Source organism: Oreochromis aureus, linkage group 22, assembly GCF_013358895.1.
Source record: "Oreochromis aureus strain Israel breed Guangdong linkage group 22, ZZ_aureus, whole genome shotgun sequence".
In the NCBI taxonomy this organism is placed as follows: domain Eukaryota; kingdom Metazoa; phylum Chordata; class Actinopteri; order Cichliformes; family Cichlidae; genus Oreochromis; species Oreochromis aureus.
Window position 1 is genome coordinate 16,937,764 of NC_052962.1, and position 16,022 is coordinate 16,953,785.

The 16,022-nt window shown below is 39.9% G+C and overlaps 1 protein-coding gene and 1 long non-coding RNA gene across 2 annotated transcripts; both read right to left on the reverse strand.

Moving 5' to 3' along the window:
- Positions 1–1,602: 1,602 nt before the first annotated feature.
- LOC116333675 lies at positions 1,603–7,321 on the reverse strand. The gene is made up of 3 exons (XR_005609938.1): positions 6,981–7,321; positions 2,558–2,799; positions 1,603–2,137 (listed from the first exon to the last, which is right to left on the reverse strand). It is a non-coding gene; the product is annotated as an uncharacterized LOC116333675 (long non-coding RNA).
- Positions 7,322–12,941: 5,620 nt separating this feature from the next.
- LOC116333644 (galactose-specific lectin nattectin-like) lies at positions 12,942–14,428 on the reverse strand. The gene is made up of 2 exons (XM_031756879.2): positions 14,237–14,428; positions 12,942–13,901 (listed from the first exon to the last, which is right to left on the reverse strand). The coding sequence occupies exons 1-2, from the start codon at positions 14,310–14,312 to the stop codon at positions 13,468–13,470; spliced, it is 510 nt and encodes a 169-aa protein (XP_031612739.2). The 5' UTR covers positions 14,313–14,428; the 3' UTR covers positions 12,942–13,467.
- Between the last annotated feature and the right edge of the window lie 1,594 nt (positions 14,429–16,022).

The window sequence follows — 16,022 nt, forward strand, 5'->3', positions numbered from 1 at the left end:
TAAATAAATTAAATAAAATAACATTTATGGTAGCACTGAAGAACCACAGTATAAGTCATTTCAATGTCACAAACATCAGTTCCTAAAGTTTATCTGCTAATATGTCAATTTAGGAAGCATAAATATTGTGAATCCATTTCACATGCTTTGGTGCAAATGACACTGACAACTGGAAAAAGATCATCAAGAAGGGAGTGATTTTACAAACCGTTGCTCTCTTCTAGTCCTTTCTTACTGATTTTCTCTAGTTTTGCTTTTATTTTTGGAGTCCTTATCACTACTGGCAGCTACAGTGGCTAACACTGGCTAAAAGTCCATTTAGGTTGCAAAAGTAGACCAGTTGCTGTATACATACCGTAAGTTTGCATACCGTAAGTAAGTGGTCCTCTTTGTATGTTTCCTGAAGAACAGTCAAACCTCTTCGTTGAATGTTAGCATTACAGGCCGTGGCTGTAGGCACTCACTGCTGTACCTCTCTCCTCACCTCCTCAGTGATATACCTCAGTGTGTGTTTTTTAGGATGAAGCCAAACAACAGATCTTAACTAGACTTGAGTTTTTTCTGGTAATGATAAAGGTAGATGTGTATTACCTCCATTTGTCTCCTTTTGTAATACTTAGTATTTATTAACTACTACAGATGAAATGTGGTAACTGATGTTGCAGACGTGTCTCGTAACCCCAGATACACAATGGAGGCACTGATCATGAGTTTTCATTTACAGCTTTTCATTCCTTTTACTTTAGAGCAGTTTTAACCATTTATTCGTTCACCAAAAACAGTCTTTGCTTTCATAAATTTTGACATTGAAACGATGAATAAATATTCCCTTTGAGTGCAGCTGCCAGCGGTTGTTTCCACATTTATGAAAATCAAGGTTCGTGGAATTTTGTGACTTTTGCACAAACACACTAAAGACAGACAGCATCAACAGTGCAGGTTAAATGTAAATTTTAGTTTCTGAGGGCAGTTTATCCATATTGCACACGCAGAAGGTAAAATGACAGAACATGGGTAGTCATTCCACTTCTTTGCGTCAGTTGTCTGGTTGTCCTGGATCCCAGTAGACATATTCTACTGCACAACCATCAGACCACATCTATCTGCCTTCTTTATGGAGGTCAGTAAGGTTTTGAGGAAAAAAATTAACATATTTGGCATGAAGATTGGGGCAGACTGGGATTGAACCACCAACTGTCTGGTTAGTAGGTGACCTGCTCTACCACCTGAGCGACAGCCACGAAAAGGCTTATCAAAGTTTGACGAATGTGGAAAAATTATTGTTAAAAATCAACGTATTTTGTCCAGTTGAGTGTTATGAAAAAATGCCCTCACTGTTTTGAGAATTGCATGAAGACTTATCTGCTGTGATAATTCAGCCAAATCAATTGAGAAAAACTGTACAAAACAAGATTTTAGGTTATTCTGGGAAGATCAATGAGGAGGTGCATTTTCTGCATTCATCCCTATTTGAAATACTAACTGCATGCTGATGAAACATGCAAGCGCATGTCTGTGACACCAGTTACACGCTTGCATGTTTTGTCATGGGCCCTGTAACCTCAGAATTAAACAGTGGAGGCACTGATGATGAATTTTCATGTATAATTGTTTATTCATTTTACTTTGGAGCAATTTTAAACATTCATGTGCAAAAAAGTTTTTGCTTCTGTACAATGCAGGGAAAATACACATTTTAGTTTCTAAGGGCAAGTTATCCGTGTTGCACAAACAGAAGGTAAAATGAGCGAACATGTGCGATCATTCCACTTCTTTAAGTCCAACAAGTTGGTGTGAACACAGTGTTCATTTGTTCCACCGTTGTCTGGTTGTCCTGCATGCCAGTAGACGAAACTCACTGCACAACCATCAGACCACATCCATCTGCCTTCTTTATGGAGGTCACTCAGTCCAATCCAGGTCCATCGCTCAGCATGGTCAAAGTTCTTAATTAATGATTTAACAAACTCCTCTTCCTCGTTGCTGTGGATAGACACCAGGTTGGCTCGTTGTGACACACAGTAGAGCTCTGCATCAGCCCAGCTCATGTGTGTGGCCACATATTTGTAGCAGCGGCCATTGAAGCTGTACCAGAACATGGGACAGCTTTCACGCAGTAGTTGAACTCTGTGGTCATCTAAAGAAGACACAGCAGTCAGAACTTAATGAAATACAAACTAATTTTGTCAGTGTGACTGACATTTTAGAAAAAATGTATTTTTCAGAGGGTAGATCAGAGAAGCATGTCTGCACAGTTGACACTGTCAAAGTTAAAACATGCAGAGAAATAAGCTGCTCTTATTATGTTTACTAGCAAGTCTTTATCATAACTTTACGGTCTAGTTGAACCAATGTGACGGAGGGAAAAAAATCCAAAACAAAATAATCTAACACCAAGAATTTTGTATCACTGACTGCTGAAACAGAGATATGAGAAATCTAAACAACATGTTTTTGGAGTGTTTGACTAAATTGTGATTAAAAGAAAATTAAACACACACACAAATAAAGCTAAAATAAAGGAAGGGATGGAAGAGTCAGAATGTGTGACAGTTACCAAGTTGGTGCTTCACTTGATTTTCATCAGGAGACTCAGAAGGAGCACCCAGAGCCAGACCGAACAAGAAGAGGAGCAAGATCATGTTGGAGCTTTAAGTCTCAACGTGTGATGAGGAGCTGCTGAAGCTTCTTTGTACTGGATTCCTCCAAAGAGTTCATGCTGCTTTCTTTTATAGCTGCCTGAGAGGGTGTTTTCACTGCTGGTGTGACATCACTGGCCAAACTGACCAGAACCCTCCACTGTAAACAACATTAAACACAAGCCAGAAAAGACCATTGAATTCCAACGAATACCAACACGTGACTGTGACTGATTTTACTGTCCAATTATATTCTATTGTGTCATAAAAGGCATTGATTAAGTAAACAGACAGGGCAGAGGTTTTACAGGAGGAGAAAAGAAGAGACTCCAGAGCTGCTTTAGTAAACAGAAAGACAACAAACTCCCTCCATGCAAGAGGATTTCTTTCTTTTTTGCGTTGATGCTTGAAAGATAACTGACAGTTGGAGGGTCTGAGATTTTAAAGGCATCTGAAGTCTTTATCTTTCCCTAAGAATCAGTAAGAAATGTAAATTCTATAGAATTACACATACAGCTTATTTACTTGATTTTTAACCTGTTGGATGCAAACAGTTTTACAGCAACTTTAATTTTCTGTAATTTATTAATATCTGATCCTGACAGGACACATATTGGTACTTTCTGACCTTGTACCAAATTTGCACGAGCTTATAAGTTGAAGTCTTTTTACATGTATTATTTCCTTGCTCTTAGCCCATTAAAAACCATCAAGGTTGCAGCTGAAGGGATAAATCTAAAACTGTCCTTTTAAACATTTAATAAAACTTGTTTAAAATCTGTTTCTCTTCTGTCTTAACTGCAGAATGCTCCGATATTTGTTTAGGATACAATAATATTTTTGCCTGTGAATGTGAATGATAATGATGAAGGACAGTGGATAGAATAGATTTGTTTACACTCTTTACATTAAATCTTTATTTTATTGTTCAATTAGGAAAAATAGTGCAGCGATTTTATCCAAATGTTTTTGGCTTGTTTGCACGCATGAAAATACAATTTTCAGACTTTTGTACTTAAGCACACTTAATCATCACCACAGAAAAGCAGATGTAAAATCAGTGAGTTAAATCAGTAATAAGCTGCTCAGTGCGAGAGTTCAGCAAACACAAGAGAATTTTTTCAAATGTGTTGTTGTTACATAACAAGTCTGTGGCCTGGTTGAAATGCACACAGTGCTCATTATATACTCTGTTGCTCAGCTCTCCATCATTTCTAAGAACAAAGCTGACTTCACATGCATTAACCCAAATCCATCCTGACTGAGTCACTGATTCCAGTCCAGATGTGTTTATGAGCAGGATCAAAGTTTTGGAGTAGCAGTTTAATAAACTTCCTTCCAAACTGTGGATAGACACCAGGTTGGCTCCCTCTGACACACAGTGCAGCTCTGCATCAGCCCAGGTCTTAAATTTGGCTGTATAACTGCAGCAATGGCCACTGAAGCTGTACCAGAACACAGGACTGTTTCCAGGCTGTAACACTTCACATTCATCTAAACTCACAAAGCAATCTCATGGTTGCCTCATGGGAAGCTTCGGCCGAGCGGGGGGGGGTTTACTGGGCTTAAGCCCGGGTTGTTGTTTCAGAAGCCCGGGGTCTTTTGGAGTGTAATTTGTTTCATAGTTAGATGCCTGACTGACAACTGTATAAAACAAAAACTACACACAATATTCGAAGCACATAGCGCACAGTCGTAAATTCCCTCTAATTTTAGTATGGTCCGAGCTCAGGCACTAGCCGACTGAGCACAGCACTTACGCATGTGAGCGAGGGGAGAGAAGCTGCTGCCTGCGAGTTTGCTGTAGAAGTGCAGCCAGGCAGACAGAGGAGAGCTTAAGTTTGACCAGGTACCAAAGCAAATCATTCGTACTGTACAAATAATATAAATATGACTGTGTATCACAAAAGATTGATATCAAACTGATCACTTTACCCATATTACGTTACTTGCTCTTCGAGTGAATCAACAAATGGCGAAATGAAAAGCCGAACAACAATGCTGGGGTTCTTTTAGAGATAACATAAAATGTTTATAAAATGTCTGGCTCCGCCTCTGACGGGAAGGTAGAAGACTACCAATAAAATGTTGTTGTTGTTGTTGTTAAGTTTTTGTTGAAAACAATTGCTGGCGATGTCTCCCGAGGAGAGTAGAATCTCTCACAATTACACCAAGATAACAAGAGTGATACTGTGATGCCACAGTTTTAATGAACACAGCTCTGACCTGAAAACTGTTTTCTCTTATTTAACAAACCTAAACAAAAAAAACTTAACAGGCATATTCTGACTTTCCATCGAGAAGTCATTTCTATCAAGTGGAAATGATATTATTATAAATTCAACTTGATGTCACAAAGTTTGCAGATATCTTAAGACCAGTTTTATTAATATACTCTGGATTACAACCAGAATCAAATCTTCTTTGATTAATTTTATTAAAGGAAAAAAAAAAAACACATCAATGCCATTCACTGAGAACGTTTCACAGACAGGTAGAGATGACAGTTGCTGCTTGCAATGTAATGTTGACCTAAAGTACAAAGAAGATTTTTTTTTCATAACAGTGTCATGTAAATACTTTCTGTTAATTATTTCTTCCACGATGAAGTGTGTTTAAATCATAGCAGGGCACAGACAGTGATATTTGGGCCGAGGTGTGGAAGTGGATGGCTCTCTGTGGGGAGTTGGAGCTGTTTGAATGGATTGAAGAATCTGCTGTGATGCTCTGGACTCTCTTACCTGTGTGTAAAAGTTGCTTTTGGCCTTGAAATTACTGCAGTGATTTACAAGAAATGTCCAGTATTAATATTGTTTGTTTTTTTATCCAGTGTAAACACCCCCCCCCCCCCAAAAAAAACACAACAAGTTCTTTACAGCAGACAATTTACTACATTTTAAAATTGTGCAATCCATGTATTATTAGTAAAACTCCTGGTAAGATAACTATGTAACGCATTTTACAAATTGTGCTATTAAAATGTTTATTTATTCATAAACAGTCTTAAGAAAGCTGGGGAGGGCATTCAGATGGTCCCTGCCAGGTCGCGCAGTTTCTCATAAATGTTGCCTGGTTTATTTGCTACATTCAGGCTGAGGGGTCAGATGATGATGATGATGATGATGATTCTTTCATTGCATAATCAGATGAAAAGATATAGAAAATGTAAAAAAAAAAATATAGATATGGTTGTTAACTATCTCTTGCTTAAACAGTTTAAAATCTTCTTAGTCTGTGGGGACTTGGAAAAGTTGTTTGCATTGTTGTTAATTAAGACCAGGTTGAATGTTAATAAAGTGTTTATTCTCTCCTACCTCTCAACACATGAAGTTTTTGCACTTATAACTAACTAACTAACTAACTAACTAACTAACTACTGCAGTATATTTTTTGTATGAGCCCCTTTTTATGCCTCTTTCAATGATGAAACACTAAACACAGTGTCTGTATTTTATGCGGTTAAACTGTCTAGTAATGGTAAAAACCTTTATCCTTGTACTGCTAATAACATGCCCTTTGTGAGACTGGCGATCTGTCCAGGGTGTACCCTGCCTCTTCCCTAAGAAAATTATGTGGGTTACAGTACAGTCAATAACAGACTAAACTAATTAAACGATACAATATGTTACAGATTTACATCTAAAAATAGCACTAATATATTCAAGGATTAACAGCGGTGATTATAAATAAATATCAAGAATATTGACAGGAATGTTACAGGAAAGTAGAAATAGCGTCTTCAAAAAGGGTGTAACTATTGCAGTGTCTACAGTGTATTAGATGGAGGAGTTGTACAGGGAGATGGCCACGGGCAGGAATGATTTCCTGTGTTGTTCAGTGGTGCTTTTTGGTAGTCCAGGTACCATCACCCCCAGAGGGGCAATCCGCCCCCAGATCCAAGAGATGTTTCCGTTTACTCTGGGGTGGAGACAAGCATACAGCCAGCTCCTTCTCCTGGCCCCCCACACCAGATGGTGTGGGGGGCCAAATTCTATTTCTATTTGATTTATTCATTAAATAGAGAAAACAATTTTTTTACCCCAAAACCTACAGTGGTAGCCCCATATCAGACAGAAATGACAAATGATACTGAACACGACCTGTTAAATTAGGTCTGTAGAGTGGGAAATGATAATGAAGCAGTTCATTTAATTTCATTTAAAAATTCATTTAATTAGCTCTTCATATTTCTGACCACTAGATGTCACCAAAGAGGACAGTGTTAAAAAGCTTCGAGTCATGAACCCTTTTTCAGCACTACTTTCTGTCGTGGTCCTTTTCTAGTTTATTCTGATTTTGTATTAGTTCTTTGGGTTTGGTCGTCGTGTTTATTATCCCTACCTGTGTCTTCCCTCTGTGCTCCATTTGGGTCCCCGCGTTTGTGTTGTAAAATAGTCCGTGTGTTTCCTGCTTTACTTTGTAGGTCTGTGTCTCAGTATGTCCATTAGTTCCAGCTGTGTCCCCTCCTGTGTGCCATTTCCTGATTACCTGATGTGTGTATTTATACTGTGTGTCTGCCTGTGCTCCTCGTCGCGTCGTCTGTGTTTCCCTGTGAATCTTCCGTGTATTTAATGTTATTCCGTGTTTCTCCGTGTCTCTCTGCTCCTCGCTCCATGTCCTCCTTTTGTATTAGTTTTCCCAGTTTAAGTTTATGTTCAGTTCTGCCCACACCTTGGTTATTGTGCACTTAAATAAAACCCACTTGCACCTCCGCCGCTGTCTGCTTTTGGATCCTCCTTTCTCACCTCCACACGACTGCCGCCCCAGCCTTGACACTTTCAATGCTTCAGAAAGCTTCATTTGGCAATAACTAATATGTACAATATATACACAAATAACTATTCTAGCCCTTATAGATAAACAAACTTTATCAGACACAATACACAAAGACACAGCCGGGTTGGAAGCTGGAGGAGCCATGATGGTCTTGATGGGTCCCAATTTATAGCCAGCCCCAAACTCATTTTACACCATGGGCCACATACAGCCCACTTTGATCTTAAGTGGGGCAGACCAGTTAAACTCCCCTTTCTGTCAGTGTGAAGAAGTTACATATTGTTTTTCTACATGACATAGAAAAAAATCTGTCAGCACAACTCTTTGGACATAAATTGTAAGAAATAAACATGTAAAAATACAGAAGAAGTTCTGGGAGCTCATTAAATAAAAAAACAAATCAAATAAACTACAATGTATGGTAGCACTGAAGCATCACAGTATGATTCATGAACATCATTTTCTGAAGTTTACCTGCTAATCTTTCCATTTAGGAAGCATAAATATTTTGAATCCATTTCACATGCTTTGGTGCAAATGAACTTGGCAAATGACAACTTTGTGTACATTCTCTTTGTTTCCATACAGTAGGTACTGTTGCACTTTAGCAACAGTGGAGTGGATGACATCACTCACAGTCTCTGCGTCAGATTGGAGGAATGTAAACAATGACAACAACAGCGTGTGTGAATTCTCTGGGCAAATAATAGGGACACAGGTTTACAGCCAGAAAGTCAGTGTTAGCACATCCATACATGCTGTTGCAAGAAGGTCTGCTGTGAGTCCCAGGCACAGTCTCAAGAGTGTGTAGGAGGTACCAGGAGAAAGGCTGTTACCTGAGACGAGCTGGACAGGACTATAGAAAAGCATCAACACACCGTCAACAACCTTTTTTTTCCTGACAAAAACAAGATGATAACTTCAATAAAACCTAATGCACGAGGAACAAATCTATGACGAAATGTACAACACTTTAAATAAAAACAAGTAATCTCTTTGTGCAGTAAGGTTAGATGTGCACATTTAATCTGCTGCTGTTAAAGCAGGAGGGAGGGAAGCTTGAAAGTCAATGTTTGGTATGACTTCAGTCTTCAGGAAAAGTTCTCCAGATTTCCTGAAGAACATTCAAAGCTTTTTTTTTTTTTCGTTAACTTTTTCACTTTGCAGATGGCTGTAGACACTCACTGTTGTACCTCTTTCCTGGCCTCCTCATTGATATACTCCTGTCTTGTTTTCTTTTTAGAATGAATAAATTAATGAATGAATTAAATAAATCTTAATAAATAAATCTTAATAAGATTTGAGTTAGTTTTGGTAATGATAAAGGTAGAAGTATCTTTTCTCCATTTGCCTCCTTTTGATATACTCAGCTTCAATAACTGTGTACTGATGAAATTGGGGTAACTGATGTTGCGGGCATGTGCTTGCATTTTGTCACATGCCTCGTAACCCCAGAGACACACAGTGGAGGCACTGATCATGAATTTTCATGAATTTTCATTATAACTTTTCATTCCTTTTAATTCAGAGCTATTTTAATCATTTATTTATGTGTCAACAACAGTCTTTGCGATGAGTAAATATCCCCTTGCCAGATGCCAATTGTTGATTCCAGATTCATGAAAATCAAGGCTGGTGAAATTTTGTGACTTTTGCACAAACACATAGAGACAGATAACATAAACAGTGCAGGTTAAATGTACATTTCAGTTTCTAAGGGCAGTTTATCCGTGTTGCACAAACAGAAGGTAAATTGACAGAACATTTCTGATCATTCCACTTCTTTAAGTTTGAATAGTTAGTGTGAACACAGTGTTCATTTGTTCCACCACTGTTTGGCTCTCCAGTACATCAGAGAAGTATATCTGCACAGTTGACACTGTGAAAGTTAAAACATGCAGAGAAGTAAGCTGCTCTTATTGTGTTTACAAGCAAGTTTTTTATCATAACTCTACAGTATAGACATTGGGAAAAAATCTATGCTACAGTTCAACACCAAGAATTTTGTATCTCAGAATCTGCTGAAACGGAAACATCAGAAACATGAACAACATGTTCTCACAGTGAAATAAATAAAGACACACATAAAGGTAAATATAGAGAAAAGAGCAGTTGGAGCTTCACTTCACTGCCATCAGACGGAGCCTCAGAAGGAGCACCCAGAGTCAGACTGAACAAGAAGAGGAGCAAGATCATGTTGGAGCTTTAAGTCTCAAAGTATGATGAGGAGCTGCTGAAGCTTCTTTGTACAGGATGTTCAGATTTCTGCAGAGCTGAAGCTGCTTTCTTTTATAGCTGCCTGAGAGGGTGATTTCACTCCTGGTGTGACATCATTGGCCACATGGACCAAAGTTTTCCATTGTACACAATAACACTAAACAGAAGCCAGAAAAAACATCACATGCCAAAAAGTTAATAGTTGTTGAACAGTCACGTTTCTTGGTACTTCCAGGAGAACGTGACTGTTTTTGATGTAATTCTATATTTATGGTTTGATCAAAGACCTTTTCAGCATAACGATTAAAGAAACAGGACAGTTGTAACAAGACAAGGCAAGTAGCTGCTCTCATAAAGAAAGACCAATCAAATTCCTTACATTAAAGAGCATCATTTATGCATGTCACCATAGCATGTTCATGATGAATTAGTATCTTAATTTCTAAGCACAGACTTTGTGTTTTATACAGACGCAAAACTATCAGCGCATTTGCTGTCAATTCACTTCTTAGCTGTATGATAGTTGTTTGTAACACGGTCTTCCTTTCCTCTGTAATTGTTTGGCCCACCTGTTTTCCAGTTAAAAAAAAATGTACCAAACAGCCATCAGACCACATCCATCCTGTCCCATGTTCAGTGTCCCAGAACTCTCGTGTACAAGCCAGCATAGAGAGTTTCCATGCTGCAGCTTCACTGCCCAGTCATCTGAAGAAGACAGAAACAAGAAGAGGAAAAAGATCATAATTTTTTTGTGACTGAAACAAAACTGATCTGTACTGCTGAGATCCTAAAGGGGAGACCTGCTGTCAGGCTGCTTTTCTGCATGTACTTCAGAGAATAGAAAGAAACATTAGATATTAGCTTCTCTCCATCGGCTCCCTGCTAAATCCAGAGCAATAAAGTGCGTCGCTCTCAGACTGCTGGTTTACTTGTGGTTTTGAGGGTAATTCAAGTAGAATGGGACACAGAGCCTTCTAGCTAAAGGCTCCTCTACTGTGGAACCAGCTATTCAGGAGACAGATGACCTCTATACTTTTAATATTAAGCTTTCCTTTTTGACAAAGGTTATTCTCCCCTCTGCTCTTTTCCCCTTGGGGACTTGGGGAGGTAGAGCCTACAGCCCGATCCGACAGGGAGGTGTGGGATGCCAGATCAGGCCCCCCCCTTCCAGCTCTCCTCTCTACTATCTTGTCTCTTTTGTCTTACTTCTCTCTATCACCTTTTGTATCCCTTTTCTATCCAAAGACCCTGTGGAGTTGAGGCACACAACGATGTGTCCCGCTGGTAAAGTTTCTGGGGTGCCTTTCCTCATAGCAGCAATCCCTCAAGACTTTCTCCATTTGAAGCAATGCATCAGGGATTATAACATCTAGTCCTTTTACTGCATCCTGGTTGGGGGGACGTGATAAAAGTGCATTTAAAGGAAAAGAGGAGCCAGAGTGTGGGACAGTTACCAAGCTGTAGCTTTACTTCATTTTCATCATGAACTAAAGCTAAAGCTACATTTTCATGCTACTAGCAATGAAAAAGACACTAACAAAAGCAAAACTAGAGAAAAATCAGTAAGAAGAGACAAGAAAAGAGCAGTGGTCTGTGGCTGCTAACTCAAGATCTTGTTGACGTCTCTCAAGTGTACCTCTTGTCACTTTAGTTTTCACTAAAGCATGTAAAAAAGAAAAGACAAAAAGAAAGAAAGAAATCCTCTTGCATGGAGGAAGTTTGTTCTCTGTTTGTTTACTACTAAGCTCAGGAGATTTTTTCTTCCTGTGTAAGTTCTGGCCTGATCTGTTTGATTAATCAATATCGTTTATGACTACTACTACTGCTGCTACTGAAAGCATCCTTGAAATACTTGAAAAATTACTTTGTGAAAATTATTTTTGTTTTTCCACCTAACTTCACTATTTGCTGCTTCATTCTTCCTGTTCTTCTATAGCCTCTTTGTCCTCTCCCACATAGCAGACAGGTATGGCCCGGATCTGGTGTCAAGCCGGCACTGCTGGCTGACTTCTGGCATGATTAGACGTGTGTCATCCAGATATGGGCCAGGCCTGGCATAGATGGCACTGTCTATGTGATGGCATGCCATATCTGGCTCGATTGTGGTTTGGTTTATGTGGCCCAGGCTCATAGAAAACAGGTCTTCTCTCCGGGTACTCCGGCTTCCTCCCACCGTCCAAAGACATGCAACTTGTGGGGATAGGTTAATTGGATAAACCAAATTGCCACTAGGTGTGAATGTGCGAGCGAATGTGAGTGTGAATGGTTGTCTGTCCTTGTGTGTTGGCCCTGCGACAGACTGGCGACCTGTCCAGGGTGTACCCCGCCTCTCGCCCCATGACAGCTGGGATAGGCTCCAGCGCCCCCCGCGACCCTGAAAAGGAGAAGCGGAAGCGAATGGATGGATGGATGGATGTTGGAGTCCTTATCACTACTGGCAGCCACAGTGGCTAACACTGGCTACAAGCCCATTTAGGTTGCAAAAGTAGACCAGTTGCTGTATACATTCTCTATGTTTGCATACCGTAAGTAAGTGGTCCTCTTTGTATGTTTCCTGAAAAACAGTCAAACCTCTTCTTTGGATGTTAGCTTTACAGCTGTGGCTGTAGACACTCACTGCTGTACCTCTCTCCTCACCTCCTCAGTGATATACTTCTGTGTGTGTTTTTTTTAGGATGAAACCAAACAACAGATCTTAATTAGATTTGAGTTTTTTCTGGTAATGATAAAGGTAGATGTGTATCATCTCCATTTGTTTGTTTTTTAATACTTAGTGTTTATTAACTACTACTGATGAAATGTGGTAACTGATGTTGCAGACGTGTCTCGTAACCCCAGATACACAATGGAGGCACTGATCATGAGTTTTCATTTACAGCTTTTCATTCCTTTTACTTTAGAGCAGTTTTAACCATTTATTCGTTCACCAAAAACAGTCTTTGCTTTCATAAATTTTGACATTGAAACGATGAGTAAATATTCCCTTTGAGTGCAGCTGCCAGCGGTTGATTCCACATTTATGAAAATCGAGGTTCGTGGAATTTTGTGACTTTTGCACAAACACACTAAAGACAGACAGCATAGACAGTGCAGGGAAAATATAAATTTTAGTTTCTGAGGGCAGTTTATCCATACTGCACGAACAGAAGGTAAAATGCAGTCAGACCACTTCTTTGTGTCAGTTGTCTGGTTGTCCTGCATCCCAGTAGACAAAATCTACTGCACAACCATCAGACCACATCTATCTGCCTTCTTTATGGAGGTCAGTAAGGTTTTGAGGAAAAGAATAAAAAAATTTATAACACAGTCTTTAAAGGGTGGTTAAAGGATTTTATTTCTTCATCTCAGAGTTGAAGTGATTGATTGTTCATGTAAATGGACTGGTTCTTACAGAGCGCTTTTCTACTCTGAGATTTCAAAGCGCTTTATACAACTTGTTCATTCACCCAATCACACAAGCACTTTTTCCTAAGTTGTTACTAACTAACATTCACACAGCATTCACAGTCTGATGGATGCATCAGAGAGCAACATGGGGTTAGTATCTTGCCCAAGAATATTTGACATGTAGACTGGAGCAGACTGGGATCGAACCACCAACCTTCCAGTTAGTAGGTGACCTGAGCTACAGCTAACAAAACATTTGTCATGTTTCTACAAATACGGAAAATTTATTGTTAAAATCAATTCTGGGAAGATCAGTGAGGAGGTGTATTTTCTGTATTCATCCCTATCTAAAGTATTAAATGCGTGCTGATGAAACATGCAAGCGCATGTCTGTGACACCAGATACGTGCTTGAATGTTTTGTCACGAGCCCTGTAACCTCAGAGTTTCTAAGGGCAGGTTATTCGTGTTGCACAAACAGAAGCTAAATTGAGAGAACACTGGTGATCATTCCACTTCTTTGCTTCAAACACGTTAGTGTGACCACAGTGTTCATTTGTTGCATAATTGTCTGGTTGTCCTGCATGCCAGTAGGTGAAATTCACAGCGGAACCATCAGACCACATCCATCTGCCTTCTTTATGAATGTCACTCAGTCCAATCCAGGTCCATCCCTCAGCGAGGTCAAAGTTCTTAATTAATGATTTAACAAACTCCTCTTCCTCCTCACTGTGGATAGACACCAGGTTGGCTCGCTGTGACACACAGTAGAGCTCTGCATCAGCCCAGCTCATGTGTGTGGCCACATATTTGTAGCAGCGGCCATTGAAGCTGTACCAGAACATGGGACAGCTTTCTTGCAGTAGTTGAACTCTGTGGTCATCTGAAGAAGACACAGACACAGTCAGAACTTGATGAAATACAAACTAATAACTGTTTTTGTCAGTGTGACTGACATTTTTTCTTTGATGTACCCACTAAAGAATATCAGAAAAGCATGTCTGCACAGCTGACACGGTGAAAGTTAAAACATGCAGCTGCTCTTATTATGTTTACAAGCAGGTCTTTATCATAACTCTACAGTATAGTAGAACCAATCTGACATGCAGAAAAAAATCTATGTGTTTGACTAAAATGTAATTAAGATAATAAATGCACACACACACATAAAGCTGAAATAAAGGAGGGAAGGGAAGATTTAGAATTTGGGTTGGTTACCAAGTTTTAGCTTCACTTCACTTCCATCAGAAGGAGCACCCAGAGTCAGACTGAACAGGAAGAGGAGCAAGATCATGTTGGAGCTTTAAGTCTCAACCTTTGATGAAGAGCTGCTGAAGCTTCTTTGTACAGGATTCCTGCAGAGAGTTGGAGCTGCTTTCTTTTATTGCTGTCTGAGAGGGTGTTTTCACACTAAACACAAACCAGAAAAAAAAGATAAAATTCCAAAAACAGGAACAAAGGTTGTTTGTTTTTTTGCTGTGTTATTTGTATTTATTGCACCATAAAGGCGTTATCAGCACAATGACTAATCAAACAGGACAGGTCAGAGCTCTAACAGGTAAAAACTCCTGAGTTGGTCCATTAAACAAATACAGAATGAACTCCACACAATCAAGAGGATCCTCTCTTAGTACTGGACCCAGAGACATGTGACTGCTGTCGCAGGCCTGATTGGAGTAAATGACGAAATAGATAAACTATTAGGACCTTTGGTTTAGTAGACTTACTTCACTTCACCCTTGTGTCTATTACAATTGTAAAGCATCCAAAATAAAACCCCTGCAGTAACCAGACTAATCTAAAAGCAGATCATTACCACTGCTGTGTCAGCTACACTGTCCTGCAGATATTTGGCACTCATGTGAGAGGTTTGTGTGATGGTCTTAAAGCTTTGTTCATCTGAGCTTCCACCATATCCCTTTACTGAAGTTTCCTGATAACATTTCTAACAGTGAAACTGACATTTGGAAGTGAACCTCTATCTTTTAATAGCCTTCAAGTGGTTTGTATATAGAAACTACTGTATAGAGAGTTATTTAGTTACTCTAAGTAGGCCTTCCATAATTGATCCATTTTCATGCAGGTTTCCTGTTATGAAAAAGGGAGTGGAGAGCTCACATTTTAACATCTAATCTAAATGTTTCATTTTGCCAAGAAGGACTTTTATGATACATAAATTACAGTACAGCAAAGTTCAGGTACTTGTGTCAGTAGTATTTGGTGACCTGCACAGCGGACTCCATTCCTACAATCAAACATGCACAAAGAGAAAAGGTGAGAGAGGCTGTCCGCTCGGGAGTGCAGAAAGAGAGCATGACCTTCAGTAGCTTCAAGTGTTAAAGGATCATTTAATCCCACATTAACGAGTTCATGAAGTTCTGAGATTTAAAAACAAAAAACAAACACGCTTTTACAAACACCACAGTCACTGGCGTTAATAGAGAATTACATTTTTTTTACTATCTATCCATCCATCTTTTTTCGCTTATCTGGGGCCAGGCATGGGGAAGCCTAAGAAGAGAACCCCAGACCTCCCTCTCCCCAGCCACCTCCTCCAGCTTGTCCGGGGGAACACCATGGCGTTCCCAGGCCAGCCAAGAGATATAATCTCTCCAGCGTGTCCTGGGTCTGCCCCGGAGCTTCCTCCTGGTTGCACATGCCTGGAACACCTCACCCAGGAGGCACCCAGGAGGCATCCTTGTCAGATGCCCGAACCACCTCAACTGGCGGCTCTACTCTGAGCCCCTCTCGGCTGGCTTAACTTCTCACTCTATCTCTAAGGGAGAGGCCAGCCACCCTTCGGACGAAGCTTTTTTCCGCCGCTTGTATCCGCAATCTTGTTCTTTCGGTCACTACCCACAGCTCGTGACCATAGGTGAGGGGAGGGACATAGATCGACCGGTAAATTGAGAGCTTCGCTTTTACACTCAGCTCTCTCTTTACCACGAAGAACCGGTATAGCATTCACATCACTGCAGCCTCAGCACCAATCCGCCTGTCGATC

Bases quoted from the DNA above. Each gene is read 5' to 3' on its own strand.
- LOC116333644 (XM_031756879.2), bottom strand. From the start codon at position 14,312: ATGATCTTGCTCCTCTTCCTGTTCAGTCTGACTCTGGGTGCTCCTTCT. The intron at 13,902-14,236 runs GTAACCAACCCA...TGTCTTCTTCAG, and splicing joins TGAAGTGAAGCTAAAACTTG to ATGACCACAGAGTTCAACTA.